Source organism: Delphinus delphis, chromosome 19 (assembly GCF_949987515.2).
Source record: "Delphinus delphis chromosome 19, mDelDel1.2, whole genome shotgun sequence".
Taxonomy (NCBI): domain Eukaryota; kingdom Metazoa; phylum Chordata; class Mammalia; order Artiodactyla; family Delphinidae; genus Delphinus; species Delphinus delphis.
In genome coordinates this window covers 17007983-17033938 of record NC_082701.1, presented here as the reverse complement: position 1 = coordinate 17033938, position 25956 = coordinate 17007983, and the positions used below count along the sequence as shown (strand labels likewise).

General features: G+C 37.5%; 1 protein-coding gene across 3 annotated transcripts in view; it reads right to left on the bottom strand.

Annotated features, from left to right (window-relative positions):
• NSF (N-ethylmaleimide sensitive factor, vesicle fusing ATPase) overlaps window positions 1-25956 on the bottom strand; it is a 156946-nt gene that overhangs the window by 59773 nt on the left and 71217 nt on the right. For all 3 annotated transcript variants that reach the window (XM_059997645.1, XM_059997644.1, XM_059997648.1), the window contains exon 9: window positions 10569-10768. In XM_059997645.1, coding sequence (XP_059853628.1) covers window positions 10569-10768 — 200 coding nt within the window. The remainder of the gene's footprint in view (window positions 1-10568; window positions 10769-25956) is intronic.

The following is a 25956-nucleotide window of genomic DNA, read 5'->3' as shown; positions in this document are numbered from 1 at the left end:
TTAATTTTTGTATATTTATTTTATATCTGGCTACTTAACTTTCTTCTAACATCTAAGTTTTTTTAGTTGATTCTTTTGAATTTTCTAAGTAGACAATCATATTACCTGCAAATACAACTTTGTGTCCTCCTAAATCACAGGTACACTTGTTTTGGGGTGTGAGAAATTATTCCTGAACAAAGACATGCAGAAGGAGAAAGAGAGGGCCTAACAGATAAGAATTTAGAAGCATGCAGGGCCACTTGAGCAAACGGCTAAGAGGCAATCCAGGCCCTATAAAAGGGATAATAAAATTTACCTAACGTGAGAAACAAAAGTTATAGTACTATCACAACAGGGAGCAGGCCTTTCTATTGAACTCTCTCTCTCTCTCTCTCTCTCTCTCCCTCTCACACACACACACACACACACACACACACACACACACACACACACACTTGCAAAAGCAGAATGCTCTTTATGTAAGATGATTTTAATCCTGACTTTAGGATGGAAACGGAGAAATACGTAGTTGGAAGGTCAGTGAGAAACAATGGTATGTAAATGAGGTAAACAGAATCTGTAAGAGAGTTTTGGTGATGGGAGTAGTGATGACTAAAAAGCCAAGTCCTAGGTTTGGTTACTGCCTGCAAGTAGAAGGGGAAGTAACAGCAAAGGTAAGAAATTATCTTGTAGTTATGATAAGAAAGCTGTAGAAGGGAAAAGATGGAAGGGAAAAATTTTTTTTTAAGTTTCCACCATAAGAAGATTAAAGAGTTAACAGGACATCTAATTAGAAATGTCCTTCAGAGAATAAGATATAAACTGAACAAAACAGGTGAGAAAGATAGATCTGAGAGTCATCTACAAATGGTAAAGAAGAGTATAGTAGCAAACTAGATTCTGTAAGAAGATGAATCATATAATTAAGCTGGAGGCATATAAAAGCAAGACAGATTCTGGGCTACAACACCAGAAGATGACTCCAATAAAGGCAACCCAAAGGAAAAAGGATCAAGCAAACATGACAAAGATAAAAGATGAAATGTTACATCAGAAGTAGGAAGAAAAACAGTTCTAAAAATGACCTGAAGGAAATTGGATTGGATCTAAAACACATCTGAATATATATTAAAAAAAATAAAAAACAGATAAAACACTGTATGATCAAGCAATTCCACTCCTTGGTTTATAGCAGCTCTACTCATAACTGCCCCAAACTAGAACCAACCCAAATGCACTCTAGTGGGTGAGTGAATAAACAAACTATGGTACATCCATAAGATGGAATACTACTCAACAGTAAAAAGGGATGTTTGATACATGCGACAACTTGGATGAATCTCAAAGGCAATATGATGAGTGAAAGAAGCCAGTCTGAAAAAGAAGAAACTGGTCATAGTTACATACTATGATCCCATTTATATGACACTGGAAAAGACAAAAGTATAGGGATGGAAAACAGATCAGTAGTTACCAGGAGTTATTAGCAAAGGGACAGCATGAGGGAATTTTGGGGGGTGATGTAAATGTTCTGCATGTAGATTTTGGTGGTGGTTACATGAAACTATACACATGTTAAAATCTATAAAATGGTACACCAGAAAAGTTAGTTCTACTTCATAATAATAAACAAAAAATAGATACAGTATCTTATAATACTTACATTTTATTATTCATTATTTGGAGTACTGTTCATTCTTTAATGCATTCTTATGCAAGATGATACTCATGTGTTCATTAAGGTTCCAAAATTTAAGTTTCATTATATTTTTTCCTGAACATAACTTACAAATTGTTCTCTTTCCACAATTGTTTTAAAACTAAATTAAAACCTGAAAAAATTAACTTTATTTCTCAATTACTGTCATAATTATTGAACAGATGTCTGATAAGTGATAGCTTGTTGCTTAAAAAAATTTCAACACCAAAAACTATTCACCTTTCCATCTGTAGAGAAGACAGAGAATGAAGAATTGGAACTACAACCTTAGCTTTGCCAAACACTTCTATATAGTAGAGCATTAATACTTGCTGTCTTCAAAGAAAAACTAGGACACTCCTGTTTGTGACTAAGAAGCTGTGAGATTCTACATTATTTTTAGAAAACATTTTTATTCAAAGTTGTCTGTCAATACAGCATAAAACAAAAAGCTGTTATAATGTATGAATTTTGCTATCAATGTGCCTTACGTTACCACTGGAATCATGACTTCCTTCTCAGTCGAACCTCAAAAATCATCTATGTGGAAGGGAAGCCAGAGACAATAAGGATACTGTGCTTGATTTAATGATCACAGGAGCAATCTTCCCTAACCATAATTCAGTACAATTCTGACCTTTTCAGAACCTTGCTAATCTTACGACTTGTCATCAGGTCCCTTCCGCCAACCTACTGAGTATGATAACATCAATTTCTACAGGTGTGTTACTTAAATAAAGGCAAGTTCTTACTGCAATAAATTAAGAATCAGGTAAGGAAGATGTCAAGATTAATGTTCACAGATTAATATAGCTGAATTATCAATAAACCCTTTACCAAAGAGTTTAAAGTTCCACAATGCAATTCTCTTCAACTCACTGACTTCTAGCTCTGTTCTTACCATTTGCAAAGTCTTCCCCCATAGAAACAGAGCTGATGCTGTTGAGCCCCTGGCAACAGCCTTGGAAAATGGCTGTTCTATATTTAGCTAGTTTGACCTATATGCAAGTGTTCATCTTTGTCAGCCTGGACTGTCCAGAATCACAGAGGTGATGCTTTTCTTTATTATGTAACACATATATACTCTCCATGGGGTCATTAACCGAATATACCAAGCCTTTCTGGCTGTAAGGATTGAGAAAAGTATATCAGAAAAAGCTGGCTATGATTAATATCTACCTAGAAATTCTTTGCCAACTCAGTTTTATTATTAATAGTGTCATACTTAAACTGTCTGCAAGTTTAAAAACAGCACCAAAGATACCTATGCAGCCATGTGGAAACTATCACAACAGATTTTATAAAATGCTTCTCACCTGCACCTAATAATTTAATCCTCAGTATACCATTAGGGTCCACTTGAAAAACAATTTCAGTTTTTAATTTTCACTGTTAAGCAGTTTTAACTATTTATAAAGATTGATATCTCATGACTACGTTTTTTCTAGAAGTATTCCACAGGAACAAAATGGAAAATATATTTTTTTAAAAACAGAAAAAAAACCTCACTCTATCTTGCAATTACTGTATGGGTCCACTGGATCTTTTCATAAATCTAAGATATACTATTTCAAAATTCTAGAAATTATGTCATCATTACTCATGTGGGAAGATCCCACATGCTGTGGAGCAAATAAGCCCATGCGCCACAACTACTCAGCCTGCACTCTAGAGCCCGCAAGCCGCAACCACTGAAGCCCATGAGCCTATAGCCCGGGCTTCACAACAAGAGAAGCCACTGCAATGAGAAGCCCACGCACTGCAAGGAAAAGTAGCCCGTGCTCGCCACAACTAGAGAAAGCCCACATGCAGTAACGAAGACCCAATGCAGCCATAAATAAATAAAGTTAAAATGATACTTTAAAAAAATTAGATTGGGGCTTCCCTGGTGGCACAGTGGTTGAGAGTCCGCCTGCAGATGCAGGGGACGCGGGTTCGTGCCCCAGTCCGGGAGGATCCCACATGCCGCGGAGCGGCTGGGCCTGTGGGCCATGGCCGCTGGGCCTGCACGTCTGGAGCCTGTTCTCCGCAACGGGAGAGGCCACGGCGGTGAGAGGCCCGCGTACCGCAAAAAAAAAAAAAAAAAAAAAAATTAGATTGGCCATTCTAAAAGGTGTATACAAATCTAAAAATAAAAATATTTTGCAACTATGGAGTGCCTGGTGTCCATCCCGTCTTCAACAAAATTATAAGCCAAAGATTTTTTTAAAAACTCTTTAAGTATTGTCTTGACGACGCAAGTAGAAGAACAAGAAGTAATGATAAGCTATAATCTATGAGAGATGTATTTGAAATTTAGAATCAGTGTACAACTTCACGCATGACAACTGATGAACAATTAGTTACATACAGAGGCTCCTGCGCATTTTGGGTATATATCTATCGATCAATCAGTAGATATCTTCAAACCCAGGAAAATATGGAATAAAAATTTGGTTTGCTATATTTAAGCTCTATTAAATATTTTAATAGTCTCTGCTTCCCTTTATTTTTGTTTGTAAGTGATCTGTAATCAACTTAAAAACAATTTTTAAAAAGAAGTTCTTTCAACCCAGATAGTAAATGGTAATGACTATTTTTCTTGGTATTCTGAGAGGTAAAAAGATATCTGAAACAAAAAATATTGTAGTATTAGGAACGAATTGTAAAACCGAATTGGTTCTGGGACTGTCTGAAGAGTTGAGATCAGTTATTAGACTTGCAATAATATACCAGGATGCAATGGAGCTGAGATGGCTAGAGATCTGAATATGAACAAGAACTTAATGGGATATAGGGAAGCAGGGGAGAAAACCACCTTGTGTAAAACTGAAATGATTAAGCACCCAACAAGTAGATTTGAAGCAGCAGAAGGGTTGTTATAAAGGCAATGTTTAAAATTTATTTTTACCATCAACAAAAATAAAAAGTAGGAAATGACAGGATAAATTAGATTTAATAAAGCTTACTAGATTAAAAAATAGATATTATGTTTCTGGGTGTTATGCATATTGATCCATGTAAATCTGTTATTTATTTTAATGTCTAAGATGATATTCCATTTCCTACTGAGAAGAATCAAGATGTTTCTAGCTTTCCCCCCATTGCATATAGTGTGGCAATCAACATTCTGGTACATGTCATTTGGTGCACAAGTGCAAGAGTATTTCTCTAGGGTAGAACTTGAAGTAGAACTTGAAGTAGGGTTGAAGTAGAACTCATGGGTCATGAGGTTTGTGCATCTTCATTTTTGTAAGATGTCAAATTAATCTGCACAATATTACTATTTTTCTAATTTATACTATGACTAGTAATGTATATGAAGCCCTGTTTCTCCATAACCTCATCAACTTCTGGCATTATTGGTCTTTGTAAATTTTATCAGGTTGTTTATAAGGTGATTTCTCTTTTATTATGCATTTTCCTGAGCATTGTTTCATCTGCTTATCGTCAGTTGGGTTCTTCCTCTGAGAAATTGCCTATTCATATCCTTTGCCAGTTTTTTAAAAAAATTGTGGTGTTTGTCTTTTTCTTACTTATTATACAGGAGTTATTACAGAGAATTTATTATAGAGGAATACCAATTTTTTGTGGATTATATGGGTTGCAAATATCTCTTCTAGTTTGAGACATTTGTATCCAGTGTAATTTGTCAGAGAGAATTTTCTTTATATTAATGTAGCCAAATAAACTTTTTTTTCTTTTATGGATTTAATTTCTATATCTTATTAAGAAATTCTTCCCTAGCCTCAATTCTTAATGCCTTTCCCTAGTTTTCTTCTAAAAATTTTCTCTTAAGTTTTAGTTTTGTTTTTTGCAAATCTATTTTGTAATTCTGTATGAAGTGAGACAGGGACTGCATTTTATCTTTTTCCAAACAGAGAGCCAATGATCTCAGTCCCATCTTGGAACAGTATATCATTTCCCCTCTGATTTGTATTGCCACTTTTCACGTAACAAGTTCTTCCTGTGTTCCTCTATTTCCATGGTCTGTTTTTTCATGAATATATAAAATTGTTTCAATTACTATAGGTTTCCAGTAAGTCTTGATATCTGAATAAGTAACTTTTCATTATTCTCCAAAATTTTCATGACTCTTCAAGCATCCAAAAAAAAAAAAAGTCAAATTCCAAAAAAGTCCTGTTAGACTTGACTGGAAAAGCACTGAACTTACAGATTAATATGGGCAGAACTGTCATTTTTATGATAATGTCAGGATTCCCATGTGAAAATGTTCTATCTTACCATTTATTAGCTCTTGAAAAAAGATTTTCAAAAATGTTTATAATTTTCTCCTTTAACGTTCCTGTTAGATTTAATCCTAGTTATCTTATCATTCTGAATGCTATTCTAAGTGAAATCTTTTTAAAAGTTACGTTTTCGGTATCTTCACATTTTCTTCGAGTCTTGTTATTCCTTTCTTGCCTTCTAAAGTATTTGAGTTTTCTTTATTCCTTCCCCCACTCCTCCCTCATGCCTTGGAAAAGCTTGAGAACTATAAACAATTTTCACATAAACATTTACTGAAGTTTTATGTTAATTAATATGTCTAACTTCTTCCCAAATAATACAAGGATCTTACATGGATTCAACCCACTTCCTACATGTTTTGTTCCATATTTTAGTTCTATCCTTAAAAAGATATATTGATCATCATTATTATTTTGTACAGTGAATCCTTCTTAAATTTAACCTCTTTTAAACGTTTTTATTGTGGAATATGACATACATAGAGGGAAAGTTCCACAAATGTGAATGTATGTCTGAAGGAACTGTCACAAAATGAACATCCATGTAACCATAACAAGACGCAGAAGAGTGCCAGCATCCTGGCAGTGCCTCCTCACCACCCTTCCCCAACATCCCTCCCCTCCATGCCCCAAAGGCAACCACAATCTGATTTTTAAGGTAATTATTTCTCACTTTCCTTTATAGTTTTACCAACTTAGAAGCATGCATCATTAAACACTGTACTTTAGTTGAGCTGTATATAAATGGAATCATATAGTATATATGATCCTTTCTTGTGTTTTCTTTTGCTCAACATTTATTTGTTAGATTCACAACTGTGTACAGCCAGTCTATTTTTATTACAATACAGTACTTTATTGTATATTTACATGACAATGTAAATTCTAAGTTGACAGCTATTCTCTTAAAAAATGACATTCAACTGATTTCTGATTTTTGTCATTTCTGTTGAGAAGACAGCTGCCAGCTAATTGCTGTTTATTGGAAGGTAATCCTTTTTTTTTCTCTAGCTGCTTTTAAGATTTCTCTCTCTCTCCTTTTTTTATTTTCAGCCATTTAACAATGATTATAAGTGTAGAATTCTTCAGTATTTCTTTTGCTTGAGGTTTATATCACTGCTAGAATCCATGGACTGATGTTCTTCACCCATTTTAGAAAGTTCTAAACCCTTTTCTCTTCAAATACTGCTTTTGCCCCATCGTCTTTCTCCTGACTTTCTGGAAATTTCAATTGTGCACTAGACTTTCTTGTGGTATTTATCTCTCTTCATTCCTTTCATCCTTTGTCTGTAGTTATTTTTGTCTAACATCTTTCAGTTCACTAATTCTCTCTTTAGATGTGTCTAATCTGTTGTTTAAACTTGAGTTAATTTACTGAATTTCTCATTCCCAGAATTTCCATTTGATTTTTTTTAACAGTTTCTAGTGCTCTGCCAAAATTTTCAATCTTGTTTCTCTTTGAATGTAATAAGTATACTTATTTTAAAAGTCTGTATCTGAGAATTCCAGTATCTTGAGGCCCAATTTCTATCATCTTTTGTTTCTCTTTCTTCATGTTGTTTATGTCTTTGTGTATCTGATTGCTTTTGATTATAAGCCAGGCACTGCATTTGCAAACTATAGAAATAGTTTACGGCCTTGCATGATACTACCTTCCACCAGGAAGGATCTACAATTCTGCCAAATGTCTGGGGGCACTAGTGGTTTAGGAACCCTCAGCCTAATTTTAGAGAATGACATGACTCAAAGCTGATCTGTAGCCTCTGTAACAGCATGTCTGCTTCTGGTTAACGCTTGCTCCTATGGTGTAGCCCTTCAGAGTCCCAACTCAAAATGAGGCATGTTCATCAGACGTCCCCTCTTTGTGGGCCATAGGCTCTAATCTCTGTCCCCCTTATACCCACTAGCCCGTCAAGAGGGCTGCATAGCTGTTTAGCAGCTCCCTCCAGAAATGGCTAATTTCTCCAGAGGAACAGTGACCCCCATAAACTGGGACCTTTTTTTCTGGGCCTCCATTCTCCCCCTAGATCTTGTAAGCTCTCTGATACCTCCAAGCACATTAAAAAAAAAAAAAATTAAACATTTTGTTGAGCTTTTCCAGTAGTCTTCAGTGGCAGGCATGATTCAGATTACCTAATCTGCCACAACTAGAAGTAGAAGTTCCAGATTTTATCTACATTTTTACCAATTTCATTGCTCACCACTGTTTCTCGCATCCACTGCTTTCCTTCTGGGTTCAATTTTCTTCATTCTCAAATATATCCTGCTTCACATTCTTCCAACAAGCTTCTGTGACTAGTTAATTCTACTAGACTTTGTCTGAAAAAATATCTTCATTTCATCTTATTCCTGAATGAGAATTAAGCTGGGTATAAAATTTTAAGTTGACAGTTATTTTTACTTAGCTCTGTGAAGATATTCTTCCACTCTTTTCTGGTCTCTCTTGCTGTTGTTAAAAAGTTTACTGTCAACATAATGGATATTCCTTTGGATGTCATCATCATTTCTTTTTTGTTGATACTAAGACATTTCTCTTTTTTTCTTTGGCATTCTCCAGTTTCACTACAATGCATCTAGACATAAATTTCTACTTATCCCATTTGGGCTCATGGCGCTACATGAATCTAAGTATTTATGTTTATTAATTCTAGAACATTCTCAGCCATTCTATCTTTGAATATTGCCTCTACACTATTCTTTCTATTTGGACTTCTCATTTTAACTCTGTTATCTCAATTTCTCTTTCATATTTTCCATCTCTCTCTCTCTCTGTGCTACATTCTGGGTGATTTCTTTAGATCTATTCTACTGTTCATCACTTCTCTCCTCAGCTGAAACTACTGCTTATGTTTAACCTAGTTGCTGAGTTTAAAATTTTGATGATGACATTTTCCATTTAGTGGAGCTATTTTAGCTTCCCCTGTGAGACTCTCTTGTGGCCTGGCTTTGCTGGAGTATCCCTTGGGGTGTGCTTATATCTAACAACCCTATGTGTTAACATTGGCCCAGGATTCATTTTAAAATTAATTTCTCAATTTTGGGGCCCCAGACTACATAGTGGGGTGTTTGTGTGTGTGTGTGTGTGTGTGTGTGTTTTCAAATCCTAAACATGAGTTAAAGATCCATGGGTTAGAATTCCCATGGCAGATTCCTCATCTCCCACTCTAGAACCCAGGCAAATAGTTAAAAGGTTTTGTTATTTCTCTGTGCTGGTAGGGAAATATTTTCTAGTCATGCTTTTCATTGATGACAGAGCTGCTTTGAAGGTTCCAGTTCCTAGGCCACACCTTAAGTAAGTTCAAGGACTCATTTTATGTCCCCTATTGGATGATAAAACCCAAATGCACACATTACCAGAACCAAAAGCTGCAGCTCATTATCTTTACTACTCTAGTTTTCAGTTTTCTTTTGATTTCTGAAGACTTCCTTTTCTTTCCTGAGAGCTCAATTGTGCATTTGAAATTATTTTAGCTGGATTATATTTTATCCAGCTTTTGAAGATTTTTGTAGAAGGAAGATTTTCAGGTTACCTAGTCTACTGTATTGCCAGAACCAGAAATCCCACAATACTGTTTTTAAACTTTCCTTTAATGAAACAAATATATTAATACTAGTATATTAGTCAAAGTTTTCCAGAGAAACAGAATCAATAGATCTATAGATCTAGTCTATCTATTCTATTGGTACCTGAAAAAAAAAAGAATATATATATATATATATATATATATATAAAATCTATCTACCCATCTATCTATCTAGAGATTAAATGTAAGGAGCTGGCTAACATAATTATGTAGGCTGACAAGTCCCAAGTTCTGCAGCTGGCAAACTGGAGACACAGAGAGCTGATGGTGTAGTTCCAGTCCAAAGGCCTACAAGCTTGACAGCCAGGAAGAGGTGTTTCAGTTTGAGTCTGAAGGCAGGAAAAAACTGATATTCCAGGTCAGGCAGTAGGAAATTCCCACTTACTCAAGGGAAGGTAAGCCTTTTTGTTCTATTCAGGCCTTCAACGGATTGGATGGCATATTAGGGACAGTCTACAGATTCAAATGGTAAACACAACCCACCCAGAATAATGTTTAACCGATGTCCGGGCACCCTGAGGCCCAGGCAAATTAGCACAAAATTAACCATCACAATTAGTAAACTCTGGCTTGATTTTTAGTTCATTTTATTTTTTTCTAAGACCCCAATCAAGTTCTCCTTTGAGACCTAACAACTTATACCTCTCACTACAGCTGAGTTAAGTCAGTGGTAAGTAAACTAGCTTTCTGCACATGAACCTTACACATACTTAATTCTACAAGTTTCTTTATGGATTTAATTCCTCTCTTTTAGGATAAATGAGTTCAAGTCTCTGGAAGTAATGTGGAATAAAAGTGTCACTTAAATACATATTCATGATCTGTTTTGCAAAACCTTTGGCTCATATAATCATCTATCTTTGTATTATGAACATGTGGATATTGACATCTGCTCACAACATGTAAATCTCCCATAATCCCAGTTCAGTGACATAACTCGGTTCAAAATAAATTTTATCTGCAATTTCTTCAAACTATAAATCACAGCAACAAGTCTTCCACCATAACTCTGGGTTTCAATCATCATATAAGTGATAACAAACTTTCACTAAATTGTACTTATGTTAACATTACCCTCCTTTGCTCCTCTTCAGCATCAGCAAAGAGTTTACGAATGTTAGCCTCTGATTCTCCCACATATTTGTTGAGGATTTCCGGCCCATTGACCACTTTAGGCTCTCTTGCATTCAACATCTTGCCAATCTGTCGAGCCAAGAGAGTCTTACCACAACCTGGAGGCCCATATAACAGGATGCCTTTAACATGTTTGCAACCTAAAAAGGAAAAGAAAACAGTCTTACATCAACTAACTAAAATCCAAGTAAGACATCAAAGTTTTCTTTCTTCTTCACATGAATGTCAGGAAGAATACAGCAATAGCATTAACATATATTAATATCTAGGTGCTATGAACAGAACAAGAATGAACTGAAGATCTTTTTAAAATAGAAAATCCACAAACAATTCCTACACCAATACCAAAAGTTGAGGGGGAAAGCTGCCAATTAAAGGTCTTTGGAAAAGTATATTTGAATTATCATTGAGAACGAATACTTTTAACTCTGAAAATGTCTCTTTGACCTAAATACCTAATTAGGAAATATTACTTCTTTTTCATTATCCTTTACTTTAAAGCCAGGGGGAAAAAAGATCTGTTTTTAGGCAAGTTTAACCCAACACAGATCTATTATGATATGACAGGCTACGGAAACTGTATCTTAGTCAAAGAAATTACAGGTCTACCTGTCAATACAAGCACTTGAAGAAAGGGCAGACATGTCTGAGTTGGGTGGGTATAGAGCAATCCATAGGATCCAGATGGATGTTACAGACTTTGTGGATGAAGTCGAATGCCCTATTCCACGTGACTATGCCAAGTGAGAAACGTGTTTTCTCAGAGCCACCAGGATGAAAATGAAACTGAAGCTTTACGAGAATAGTATTCAATTCTTTTCTAGGCAACCATTGCTAAATGCCTTAAAGGTATCATTAACAATAGCAAAATAGCAAGACTAATGATTTAGACTCCCTGGGATTTCTTTAGCCCACTCTACACAAGCATTTACTCCATTTCTTAAGATTAAGATGAAATTTGGTTTCTGTTTACTCACTCTAGGAATTCTCACCTATTTAAGTTTCACACTTAAGATGCATGACTCTTTACTTATGCGTTTTTTTCTTTATACTACACCAAAAAAGCACTCTGTGAAATAATGAATTCTTAGATTTCAAGCGTTACACTCAAAACTACAGGTGAACAAGAAAATTTCTGGAAATGGGATACAGTGTATTTTTATGGAAAATGTCCTCATTTGGAACAAAAGCCTTAAAAAATTATATCTTTAAGAAAAATTACGACAATACATCAAATGACTCAATAAAGGAAACCACAAGATTCAACCAACTCTACTAGAAATTTTAGATTCTGAGGAGGAAGATATTTTGGGTTGCCAGTACAGCCACTGCTTCTATCTTTGTTTCAAAAAAAGACTCCCTTTTAAATCCTTAAAAGTAATGAGATCTGTGCTTCTGGTTAGACTTGTAGAGACAGGGGGAACTTAGTGGAAACCCTTAAAGGCTTAGATTCTTAACCCTTCTCATCACAGAGTAAATTCCTGTCCTAAGAACTGTGGCCCAGGGACTTCCCTGGTGGCTCAGTGGTTAAGAATCCGCCTGCCAGTGCAGGGGACACGGGTTCGATCCCTGGGCCAGGAAGATCCCGCATGCTGTGGAGCAACTACGCCCGTGTGCCACAACTACTGAGCTCGTGCTCTAGAGCCCGTGAGCCACAACTACTGAGCCTGTGTGCCACAACTATTGAAGTCCACGTGCCTAGAGCCCGTGCTCTGCAACAAGAGAAGCCACCGCAATGGGAAGCCCAGGCACCACAATGAAAAGTAGCCCCCACTCACTGCAACTAGAGAAGGCCCGCGTGCAGCAACAAAGACCCAATGCAGCCAAAAATAAATAAATTAAATTAAAAAAAAGAACTGTGGCCCATAAAATGTCTTTGCCCTTGTCCCACCCTTGGGGCATGAGGGGTAAGGAGATAAGGGGATAAGCCTTGAGCTTCTCCTAGAGGCCAACACCACCAGGCACTGTCAGCATCCAAGCCACTGGGACACATCTGATGAGGACTTTGGAACCTGGCTCCTAGCCTTCCTCTCCAAACCAACTGCTACTATCTTGATTTGAAACTATTTGTATAAACCATTAAAGAGGCAGGTGGTGGTGGAGGGAGTGAAACAGGCACAAGGAGGGGAGAGCCAGGAAGGATAAAATGAAGACTTGCTAAGTACCTACAAAGTACCAGCCCTTAGCCACATCTCTCCAGTCTCAACCTTCTCCAAGTTTATCAGCTTCCTTCTAACCACACTTCCTTCCATATTAAGCCATGCTTTCTTTCAAAGACTCTCACCTCCTCAGCATTCTTATACTTCTGTTATACCTACCCTATGAACCCTGAACACAATATGGCTTTACTGCACCTAAACATTGGCCAGAGCATGACCAGAGAAAATTACACCACTGTGCTGACTGATATCCTAACAGTCTCATGCTATCTGATTTCAGTTCTACTCTCACTGCTTTCTCAATATTGCATGCCACCCCTTACCTGTTTCTGTTCATCTCCCATATCTCCTTAGTTATTATCCAGACTTCACTGTTCTCTTCTCAAGCACTACCCATGCCATTAATTCTTAGAGATGATCTAGTTTCCTACTTTTCATATTAAAAAAAAAAAAAAAAAGACTATCAGGTATGAACTCCCTTCAGCTCCCTGCTTCTTTTTTTCTCTTTTTGGCCCCCCTCTTTTTTTAAACACTGCAAATTTATTATTTCACAGTTCTTTAAGTCAGCAGTTTGGGTGGGTTTGGGTGGCTCTGCTCCATTTTTCATAAGACTGAAATCAAGGTGTGGGCCAATGGGGCTCTGGGAAGAATCCACTTCCAAGTTTACGTGGGTTGTTAACAGAATCTATTTTCTTGTGACTGTGAGACTGAGATCCCTCTTTCTTTGCTGGCTGTCAGCTAGGGGTCAGGTTGATCTTTTCTCCTAGAGGCTGCCTACTTTCCTTTTGACACTTTCCATGTGTTCCCCCTCCAGCAAGTGACTGAGTTTCTCTTATGCTTCAGTTCTCTTCAGCTTCTCTTTCTGACACATCTCTCTGCCTCTTCTGCCTTAAACTACCTTATGTGATTATGTTGGGCCCACCCAGATATTTCAGGTTAATCTCCCTATCTTTTGATGAGGTTATTAGTAATCTTAATTACATCTCCAACCCCCCTTCACATCCCTGCTTCTTTATCTACAAATTTATCTGCAGGCATCTCTTTTCTCAACCTCAGCATCAGTTCTCAAAGAAGGAGCTTCCTTCCTCTTCTCCAAAGTTTAAATTGCAAATATTTGTTTATATACTTTCTTTTCTCTTAAGACTATAAACTATTCAAGGGCAGGTACTGTCTCATCAATCCTCAATTGCAGACACCCAGCCTAATGCCTAGTACATAATATGTACTCAATAAATGGCTGAATAAGTAAATTATTGATTCTTTTCCTAAAAAACTCAGAGAAAATGGGGGGATAGAAGGTGGTTTTTAAAAATTATTTGAAGCTCTTAAATTATGAACAGTATGTACTTTCATGGCTGAACTAATTTAAATACCTAAAAAACACGTTTGCAATGACTGGGACTTACAAATTTAGCAAAACAAACTACATAATACATAAATACTAGATTTTTAACTCTGTAACTCTGTTTTTGTATGTGGGAAATGCTCAATTTAATGTGTTTTGAATTAAATTGACTCAGATGTCATAAAACAAATAACCCACAAAATATTACCATGAAGCTTGAAAGATAAAATGCATATCCGTGGAACTTATATATAATACAGATCTGTGAAATTACAGAATCTATTCAATATAACATCAATAAGAATGTCATAGAAACTCTAGTCTGCATGAGAACCATAATTCCTTTAGGCTGTCAAGAAAGCACATCAAAAATATACAATGGGGCTTCCCTGGTGGCGCAGTGGTTGAGAGTCCGCCTGCCGATGCAGGGGACACGGGTTCGTGCCCTGGTCCGGGAAGATCCCACATGCTGCGGAGCGGCTGGACCCGTGAGCCATGGCCGCTGAGCCTGCGCGTCCGGAGCCTGTGCTCCGCAACGGGAGAGGCCGCAACAGTGAGAGGCCCACGTACCGCAAAAAAAAAAAAAAAAAAAAAAAAAATATATATATATATATATATATATACACAATGACGTGAAGATTTTCAAAATCCACTTCCACAAAGGAAGCAGTTACTTGAATAAGCAGTGGAAATGGGACTTTGTTATTCGTATTATTATCATAGCCTTTCTGACTTATTAAATAAGCACTGGTCTCTAATTTAAATGAGTCATAAAAACTCTGCATAAGTAATTCCATTCTACAAAAGTGTATTAAGCTCCTGTTTGGACTAGGCACGAAACTAGGTGTTTGGGATACAAACATGAAAAAGGCAGTCCCTACCTGCAGGGCATTTCTGATTTAGTAGGAAAGACAAATAAAAATAGGTTATCTACAATATAATATGACATTATCAGAGATGTGCATGAAATGTTTTTTGGAACCTAGCCAAGAGAGACTGATTCTGCTAGAGTGATGGCAGAAAATTAGGGATGGACACAGGGGAAGAGGTAACATACAGTCTGGGTCTTGAAGGCCAGTTCGAGGTTCATGGTTGGGCAAGTGAAGGGAAATGGCACCCTAAAGAGAGAGATTAGCATTAGATTAGACATGGCAGTATGGACCTAGAAGCTGTCCTCTCAAAACAACCAGTTATCACCTTCTGTGGCTGGGAGCCTTGGAGGTGAGTGCCTGAGTAAGGGGGATGACAAGTTCCCAACTAAGGAAGGCCTTGACACCAAGCCCGGGAGTTTTTGTTTTGTAAAAACCCAGTGTTTTTTAATCAGGGAGGATACATAATGAGATGTGTGTTTAAAAACTAACCGGTGGTGGAGTAGACGAAGGACTAGAGAACAAAGATCAGAGGGTGGGAGTCTAGTTGGAGGTATGTTCTTAACCTTTTTCTGGGGACACTGCCTCACTGGCTGGCTCTGGATTTTTGCCGATTAAGTTTTCCTTTTCCTATCCCTCCAAGTCCCTCCAAGCACATGAACAACTGGGTCCAGAGGCCTCAGAAGGCTGCCTCCCTACTGATACCCCAGCTTTCCCCTGAGCTTCTCCAGGACATTAAGGCCTAGCTCTGATGCTGGGGAGCCTCTGATCTCTGGCTGCTGGACTGTCTGACTGCGAGCTGTACTGTTCCTTTTTTTTTTCCCTTTATGTCTTACATGCCCCCTCACTACTCAGAGATCAGTTCCCTGGGTTAGGGAACTACATAGCAAAGGGCAGGCACAGAAGAATGAGAAATCAGTGGAACTGACTTGTTTAAAATGTCATATTCTCTCATTCTATCTCTCATTTTCTTTCCCATGGAATAGCCTAATGGACCTGCCCAGAAAAAATGCCCATGTACAAAAATTTGCATGCAATTTTGAGAAGATTTTTTGATCCTCTGGGGTCAAATCATGAAATTCAAATTAAAATCCCTGAATGTACTACTGAAATAATCCAGACAAGAGACCAGGAATGGAAAGAGGTAATAATCTTAAGAAATAGTAGTCGGAAAAGAATGGAAGAGAGGAGAGATATTCATCAGAACTTAGAGACCAAATGAAAATAAGAAAAAGAGGAAGAGTCAAGGATGACCTTAAGGCATCTAGCCTGGGGGCACATGGGAAAAATGATAGTAATCTCAGAAAACAACCAAGAGGTTAGCAAGAGGAAATCATAACTTTGTTTTTGGCTATAAGGCATTTGAGATTCAGGCAGTAATGTCCATTAAGAAAGACTTGTTGAAAGCTCAGAGAAGATATCAAAACTACTGGTTCGATATTTTTGAATGCCCGCTCTGGGCACATGAAAAGCCTCAAAAAGCTTTAAGCAGAGGAATGTGACAATAGGGACAAATGCTCCAGAGACAAAGGATGAGGCCTGGAAAGAGAACATCAGATTTAAAAATCAGAAAGTTCATGCTGTTCTGGGTCAGATCATTTTGGGTTGTGGTAGGAGAAGGAAGCTAAGTAGCATAAGCAAGAACAGACAGAGATCACACTTTCAGGAACTCTGGCAACAAAGAGTAGGGATTTAAGGAGACAACTGCAAGGAAACTTCTTCTGAGACTAGTTAAGTAAAGAGAAGAAGAAGAAGAAGTAAGAAGAAGTAAGCTGTTGGGTTCTGTTTACTATGTGAAGTAGGGGGCTTAGGTCATCTACAAAATGCAGGATGAGGAGATGATATTGGGAAACATGGTAAAGGTTTGGAAAGAACGTGGGGAATTGGGAAAATGTGTGGGGAAATGTGCTTGAGCAGACAGATGCCATTGGGTAAGTGAGCTCAGCATACGAAATTCAGGTTACTGAGGGACTCTCCTCTTTGCTGTAATTATATAAGCAACTTACAGTTAGGTAAGGTAGGTTCTTACTCAATTATATAAATATAAATTTTATCAAAGCTGGCATAAGAATATTGACTTTTTTGGTTTTAAACATCTCTTTTTTACAAAACTGAATCTTAAAGTTTAGCAACACAAGGTAAAGTATTAATTTAATTTGAAGTTTATTATCTAATTTTAGCTAGAGTCTATTATCTAATTTTTGCTCAAGTCTATTATCTAATTTTCCATCCAAAAAAATCCAAAACTATCACATGGCCTGTTTTCAACATTCTCCCTCCATTCTCCACCAAGTTTGAGGCTTTAGTCTTCATTTCTAAGTCATTCGCACCTTTTCTCCTTCCTCCATAACTCATATAAGTAATAACTAATGTGGGCTAATAGTATAATCACATATAGTGCCAAAGCAGTTCTTCTCTTCATTTCCTGAGTTCAGTTATTTAACTGCTCCTGTTAATCATCTTCCTAAAAATAACTAATTTTTATTTGGATGAGGCAAAACATAACAACTCTTGGTTACAGTAACATAAAGGAAGGTGGTAGTGAAAAGTGTAATTCAAAATGGCCAAAAATGGCTTTATATATTTGGTTTTGGAATTTTAAGTTGCTAATTATATTTGAATATAGGAGTAAATGAAGTTCTGGGATATCATGTTCTTTGATTCATTCAACAAATGCTACATTTGGAGGTGGGAAGATGAAGCAGTTCTCTTCTGATTATTTCTATTTTCTCAGTGAAATAAAGATTCCAGGTCATCAGCTGCTGGTGAGGATGGAAGGATGGAAGAGGTGGTGTTGGATGTTTGAGAAGAATGGAGAGGAACCAGTCATCTCAGAGAGTAGGTGAGGAAACTGATGAGACTAAGGAAATACATCCCTTCTCGGCCTTTTGGCTAAGTTCAAGTGTAGATTAAGTAAATACAGAAGGAATGCAAGGAAATACTGACTCCAAGAAATACTGAGGGCTCGCTTGAGATTTGGTTCTTAAATTTAAAGTGAGGTCTAATACCATGGTTTTGTGTTTTTCTTAAGCCATATTTAAGTCTGGGTACTGATACAGAGTAAGCAGGTAGCTGAGAAACACCTGACATATACAAGATGAGGAGCAAGGCTGTTAAGGGTGTATGTGAGGAGGGTGAAGGTGATAGACCATGGAATCTAAGCTGGGTAAAGACGACAAAAAGGCTGGGAAGTGACAGAGTAAATTAACTGGAAGGTCCCCATGTCAAACTTGCTGGAGTTGGGGTAAGGGCTATGCTAGAAGAAAGCAAGGAAAAAACGGGAGGTGGCTAGAGAGCAAGATGCTTAAAACTGAGATCCCCGAAGTAGTGGTTATTAGTGATGGTGCAGTCTTGGGTATGACCAAAGAGTGAGCAGCTGAGATGGAGTGAAAGAAAAGTTAAATGGAAATGAGAACTCCAAAGAGCTGTGAAGACAGACTGTTGAACAAATCACCAACAAGGATACTGAAGTCGCCAATGACACACAGATAAATAAAGCAAACAATGAAGATTACAGTTAGAGCAACAAGTAAGCCAGACAACTTCTTTGTCTGGCTCCCCTGTTCATTCGTCTCTAGCAGGGCTACTCTTGTTCTCTTCCATTTTGTTCTCCATATGTTAGGGACAATGAAAAGTATTAATATCTATTAATATATCATTATGTAATAGCTATTAATAACAGTACAAATAATGTAAAACACCAAAGAAATAAACATAGCAAATGGTAACGCCATTGTTTACTAAGGATTTAAGTAAATCTACTATAAGACTCACTATAAGACTACATTCTGTAAATAATTTAGTATAAGGCTTGCTTGTATCTCATTCTAGAGCCCTTGTCATGAAGTATTTTTAATGATTTCCTAAAATATGAACCGCAAAGCTGCATTTCAATTATATTTCACAACAGATATTTGTCAAATGGATGAAAGTATGACTTGTGGTCAGGTGCCAGATAGGTGAGGACTGATTGGATTAAGTGCATTAGGAAATAAATCAAGTGAAAAAAATCTCTAGAGAACATTAAAAATTACTAAGAGTCCCATTTTTCTGACCAGTGATTCTCAGACTTAGATTTCCAAAACTAGCTAAACAACTTTTTTTAAAAAAATATCTGGAGATTAGTGTTGTCATTGGGTTGCTTAGTTTTTAATTTGCAAGGTAAAGATTTCTTAAACAAAAATATCAAACCTGGCATCTTCTATCAGCACCACTTCATATAAGAAAATATACTGTAATATCAAAAGGTAGGGTGGACATAATCTCAGAATAAAGGACAGTTTTTTGTATTAAATAAATTCAAAAGTGGGGGCTCTGGAGTCAGCTTGCCTGGATTCAAGTCCTGGTTCTTCCACTTACTAACTGGAAATAATAGCAACTACCTCAGAAGATTATTATGAAGGTTAAGTATAATGCACATAAGGCACTTAGAATACTTCCTGGCACATAGGAAGATCTCGTAAATATTGGGTTAATAAATATTAACTTATTTTTTATCACCTTGCTATAGAGGAGTGATGAAATGGAACCAGACTCCCAACTGTTAATGTGAGAATTAGATCATTGTTAGGTGACCGTAAAGCTTGAAAATAAGTGACAATCTTGCTTGTGAAATTCTTTCTGAGACTATTGTGACCATCTGGCCCCTTAGGCACTTTATCTAAAACACGAGTGTCACTTGGACACTGCAAATTATAGTACCCATTCTTTTGATGAATCTCAAACTCCAAATTAACACTGTAGTAAATGAGTTGTAACACAGCAGTTTCACAAAGATTTTACCAGTGTTCAGTAGAGCAGGATTCTCTGTAGCTCTAGTCTCTCTCTTCCAGGTGGATTACTATCAGAGTCAATCCTGCCTGCTTCTCTTATGCCTTAGGCAGAATTCAATTCACACCTATTTCTCAAGCCTTCCAACTTCATTTAGGGTCAAGATGTAGCTCCATCCATAAAAACCAAGCTACCACAACTATCAGTTCCATGTGTACACATCCTTCTATCATCTTTCTCCCCAACCTGTTCTATTACAATAAATATTTCTTTTCCAAAGTTCCCCTTATCCTCCCAATTGCACCCACTCTCATAGCCCTTAACTACCAGATATTAGAAAGCTGCCTCTCCTCTTTCTTACGGGGGCACACACCTCACCCTGCTAGCACCCACCTGGGATGATTTGGTTCTATTGAGAGGAACTGGGGCTATTTCTGGGCTCTTCACCCAAAGGGTAATTTGCAATGCTAGATTACCACTGCCCATCCTTTGCCTCTTAGTTTGAGGTAGATTAGTATGATATGCACTTCTCACCTTAATTCTAACTACCACTCTCTGCCAGTTGAATTAGCAATTCTCCAACAATGTAAAAATTTGCAGCCCCAGGTATTGATATTCACTGATACTGATATTCAGTGATTATAATCATACAAATTTTGGTGGAGAGAACTTTAGGAGGCTTTAAGTGTGTGCTATGAATAGCTTGAAATGATTTTTGACCTAAAAGTCTAAATATAATAAGAACTTATCCATTATAATAAGGCTTATGTAGCCCCTCTGATGAAAATACATGAAAATATGTATGAGACGTAATATACTAATTGTAATCTCTTTTCTTAAAATAGCTCAATGAAAAATACATAGCCTATTTCTGCAGTAAAATGAATAAATAGTAATGTTTATAATCTTTCAAATATTATCCATAAAAGTGACAAATTTGTATTTGCTAATCTCTTCAATTTTAAAAAGCAGTGAATTTTCTTTGCTTTCCTGAGATTATATCAAAGGCAAGCTGCACTGAGGAAAAAGTGTCAGTCAACTTTTAGGTATCCAAAAGAGGAAAACATTACAGCAAACACTAACTTTACACAAGAGTAAGCAGAATAATAATAAATTAGGAGGAATGTCTGTCAAATTAGCATCAGGATAAAGAGTGTTTAATTTATTTTGTGGGAACATGATCTATAAAGAGAGAGAAGTGTGAAGTGGGTTTTGTGACGTTTAAAGGGGAATCCCAAGTAGCTTCCAGTTCAAATGCAGACAGATTTGCCAAGTTTGCCAAAATAGGGAGGCTATCAACAGACTAGCAGCAAGTCAGGACATATTCACAAGTCTTGCAAGCCTCTCTCTGCAGTTGTACAAACCAGATTTGAATGCTTATTTTTAAATCATGCATGCACTTGCAGAAAACACAATCACAAATTAACATCAATATTTAATCTTTTAAAGTTTGCATAATTCTAACTTCTCCTAGAATTATGAGTATTTTCTTAGTTCTATTCAACTTCTCATTTTAGTAGTACAATATGATTATTTACACTAAGAAACAGTTTTCCAACCATGCAATGAGGACCTGGAGAATAGCTTCCATCAACTCATAATATAGGAGGGCTTTTTGTTTGTTTGTTTCAAAGATCGTCAGTCAGCCTCTAAAACGAGTTATCTATATTTGCTTAGCTGGGCACTTAGCAAATCTTTAAGAAAAGGAGATACTTAAGACTAAAAACACAACTTCTGACCCCATTTGAGCAGTCAGGTCTTTGATCGTCTAATCTCTGGGTATCATTTTGTCCAGCAGAGACCTGCTGTTGCCCCATCAACTTTAAAATGCCAAGAGCACCTTGAGTTCCGTTATGATAAAGTGGAAAAGGCCTGTGCCCTAAGCACCAAGCATCTATGCAGGATGCCTACCACCCAACTAGTCTATATCCAAATTAGTCACCTGAGATTCACTATAGATCCTCTCATTAGATAGCCTAGAACTAAAGATGGGGTATGTGTAGTAACTCTCCAAACTAGTCTTTGCTGACACCCCCATCCGTTTTTTACTCCCTCAGAGGGTGTGGCCTGGTATTTCACAAATTCTTGATGACAAAGATCATGCTTCTACTATAGCAGGTCCTGCCTTGCTGCCATCTGGCAGCATGTACTTTATTAGTTTCAGAATTTTACAGCTTTTCCTTTCCTCTTTTTTTCCCTCTGTCTCTTAGCTTTAAACCCATTTTACTTGCAGTCCCCAATGGAGCCTCTTAAAATGCAGATTTTCAAGCACTACTCCTAGAAATTTGAATTCATTAAGTCTGGAGTGGAGCTGGGGAAGCTATTTAACAAGCACCTTCCAGGTGACTGTAATGCAGGCCAGAGGACACTTTGAGAAACATCATTCATAGTTATAACTGACACTACATTAAGCTGCCTTCTAAGAGTTCTTAGGTTTTTATTTTATTTAGTGTATATGTTCTATAGCATTAATTAAATCATAAACTAATAAGGATATTTTTTTATTCCTCGACAAGTTGTAGCTGTTGAAGAGCAAAGAGCTATTCTAACAAGATAAAAGTTACCAAGAATAAATGTAAGGGACTTCCTTGGCAGTCCAGTGGTTAAGACTCCATGCTTCCACTGCAGGGGGCACAGGTTCAAACCCTGGTCTGGGAACTAAGATCCCACATGTCACGAGGCGTGGCCAAAAAATTAAAAATTAAAAAAAATAAATAAATGCGGGACTTCCCTGGTGGCGCAGTGGTTAAGAATCTGCCTGCCAATGCAGGGGACATGGGTTCGATCCCTGGTCCAGGAAGATCCCACATGCTGCGGAGCAACTAAGCCCGTGCACCACAACTACTGAGCCTGTGCTCTAGAGCCCGTGAGCCACAACTACTGAGACCACGTGCCACAACTACTGAAGCCTGTGTACCTAGAGCCCGTGCTCCGCAACAAGAGAAGTCACTGCAATGAGAAGTCCGCGCACTGTAACAAAGAGTAGCCCCCACTCGCCACAACTAGAGAAAGCCTGCGCACAGCAACGAAGACCCAACGCAGCCAAAAATAAATAATTTTTAAAAAGAATAAATGTAAGATTTCTACACTTGAGTACAATTGGGGGAGATATGGTTTTGTGAGAGATGACTTGGGGGTTTTACTCAACAATAAAGTCGGTATGAGTCAAGATAGAATGTGGATGTCAAAAATGTTAATGCAATTTCATCCTGCATTGAAAGGAGATTGATGTTTTGAACAAAGGATGGATAGTTCTGGTCTACGGCATGCCACGGACTACACTTGCAGTACTCGAAGTACTCCACTGATTTCTGAGTTTCACAACTTAAAGCAAACATAAACAGATGTTAAAGTTCAGAGAAATGAGAATAGAATGGTAGAGGAATAAAAATTAAGTTATAAAAGAGTTTACTAGAAGAACCAATCAAGCTGGGAGTTTTAGCTTAGGGAAAACATGAATCTGAGGAGAGTTTAGTTCTGGACAGAATAGCTTTCTTCACATACCTAAAGGGCTTTCACAGGGAAGCAGGATTATCCTTGTTCTGTATAGTCTTGGGGAAGAACTAGAGTTTGCAGAGAAGCTACAAGGACATGTATTTCATCTTAAGTTAAGGAAGACTCAAATCAACAGCTGTCCAAAAAATGGAACGCAGTGTTCACAAAGAATGAGTTTCCTGTTATTGAAGGAATTCAAGCTTAGCCTAAAGAACTTGGCAGAAGTTATTCAGCAGAAATGGAGAGAAAATGTAAACAAAAGACAAGTATGTGAATTAAATGACTTTTAAGATCCCTTGCAATGCTGAGATTCTATAATTCCTTTGATATTCTGATAGAAACAGCTAGTTTTGCAAAGATAGGAATATTTAAAATAAATATTCCAGGATGGGAACAAAGGAGACCGAAGGCTAGTAAGACAATAAAGAAGCTATTGCTGTAATTCAAGTGTAATTTACTGAAGCTATGAAAAAGATAAGAGGAATGATCCAAAAAACAAAGCAGAAACAAAATTAGGAGCAGTCAATAATGGATTTGAAAAAAATGCATGCACACATGAATAGAGCCAACTGATCTTTGACAAATAATCAAAGGCAATACAATGGGGCAAAAATAGTCTTTTCAAGAAAGTGGTGCTAGAACAATTGGACATCAACATGCAAAAAAAAAAAATTGATACAGACTTTATACCCTTCACAAAAATTAATGCAAAATCGCTGAAAGACCTAAATGTAAAACGCAAAACTACAAAACTAAATGTAAAATGCAAAAACTACAAAAGTATAAAACTTCTAGAAGATAAAGCATGACCTTGGGTCTAGATGACCTTGGGTATGGCAGTTCCTTTTTTTTTTTTTTTTTTGTGGTACGCAGGCCTCTTACTGCTGTGGCCTCTAGTTGCGGAGCACAGGCTCCGGAGGCGCAGGCTCAGCGGCCATGGCTCACGGGCCCAGCCGCTCCGCGGCATGTGGGATCCTCCCAGACCGGGACACAAACCCGTGTCCCCTGCATCGGCAGGCGGACTCTCAACCACTGTGCCACCAGGGAAGCCCCTGGCAGTTCCTTTTTAGATACAACACCAAAGGCAAAATCCATGAAAGAAAGAATTGATAAGCTGGACTTCATTAAAATAAAAAACTTCTGCTCTATTAAGAACAATGTCAAGAGAATGAGAACACAAGCCACAGAATGGGAGAAAATATTTACAAAAGACACAACTGATAAAGCATTATTATCCAAAATACACAAAGAATGGGACTTCCCTGGTGGCACAGTGGTTAAGAATCCGGCTGCCAATGCAGGGGACATGGGTTCGATCCCTAGTCCGGGAAGATCCCACATGCTGCAAAGCAACTCAGCCCATGCGCCACAACTACTGAGCCGCACTCTAGAGCCCGTGAGTCACAACTACTGAAGCCCACATGTCTAGAGCCCATGCTCCTCAATAAGAGAAGCTACCACAATGAGAAGCCCACGCACAGCAACGAAGAGTAGCCCCCACTCACTGCAACTAGAGAAAGCCCGTGCACAGCAACGAAGACCCAACACAGCCAAAATAAAATGAATTTAACAAAAACAAACAAAAGAACCCAAAATACACAAAGAACTCTTAAAACTCAACAATAAGAAAACAACCCAATTAAAAAGTGGGCCAAAGACCTTACAGACACTTTACCAAATAAGATAAACAGATGGCAAATAAGCATATGAAAAGATGCTCTACATAATATGTCATCAGAGAAATGCAAATTAAAACAACAGTGAGATATCACTATACCTATTTGAGTGGCCAAAACCCAGAAGACTGACAACACTAAGTGCTGGTAAGGCTATGGAGCACTGGGATTCTCATTCATTGTTGGTGGGAATGCAAAGTAGTACCGGCACTTTGGAAGACAGTTTGGCAGCTTCTTACGATCCTAAACATATTCTTTCCATTTGATCCAGCAATCGCTCTCCTTGGTGTTTACCCAAAGGCGTTGAAAACACATCTAAACTAAAACCTGCACACAGATGTTTACAGGAGCTTTATTCATAACTGCAAAACTTGGAAGCAACCACAATGTCCTTCAGTAGGTGAATGAATAAATAAACTGTGGAACATCCAGACAATGGAATATTATTCAGGACCAAAAAGGAATGAGGTATCAAGCGACAAAAAGACATGAAGAAACCTTAACTGCAAATTACTAATCCAAAAGGGCTACTATATGACATTCTGGGAAAGACAAAACTATGGACACAGTAAAAAGATCAGTGGTTGCCAGGGATGGGTGGGCGTGGTACAGAGTATGTTTAGGGCAGTGAAAATACTCTGTATGATACTATAATGATGGATACACATCATTATATATTTGTTCAGACTCAGAGAATGTACAACACCAAGAGTAAACTGTAAGGTAAACTGTGGACCTGTGTGTGATTATGACATGTCAAAGTAGGTTCATCAGTTGTAACAAAGGTACCACTTTGGTGGAGGATGGTGATAATGGAGGAGGCTGTGCATGTGTGGGAACAGGAAATCTCTGTCCTTTCCCCTCTATTTTCCTGTGAGCCTAAAACTGCTCTAAAAAAAAAAAGTCAATTAAAACATGCATACAAAGCAAAAATGATATGACTGATAAGGGATTAATATCCAACATAAACAAACAGTTCATACAACTCAACATCAAAAAAAAAAAAGACAAGCC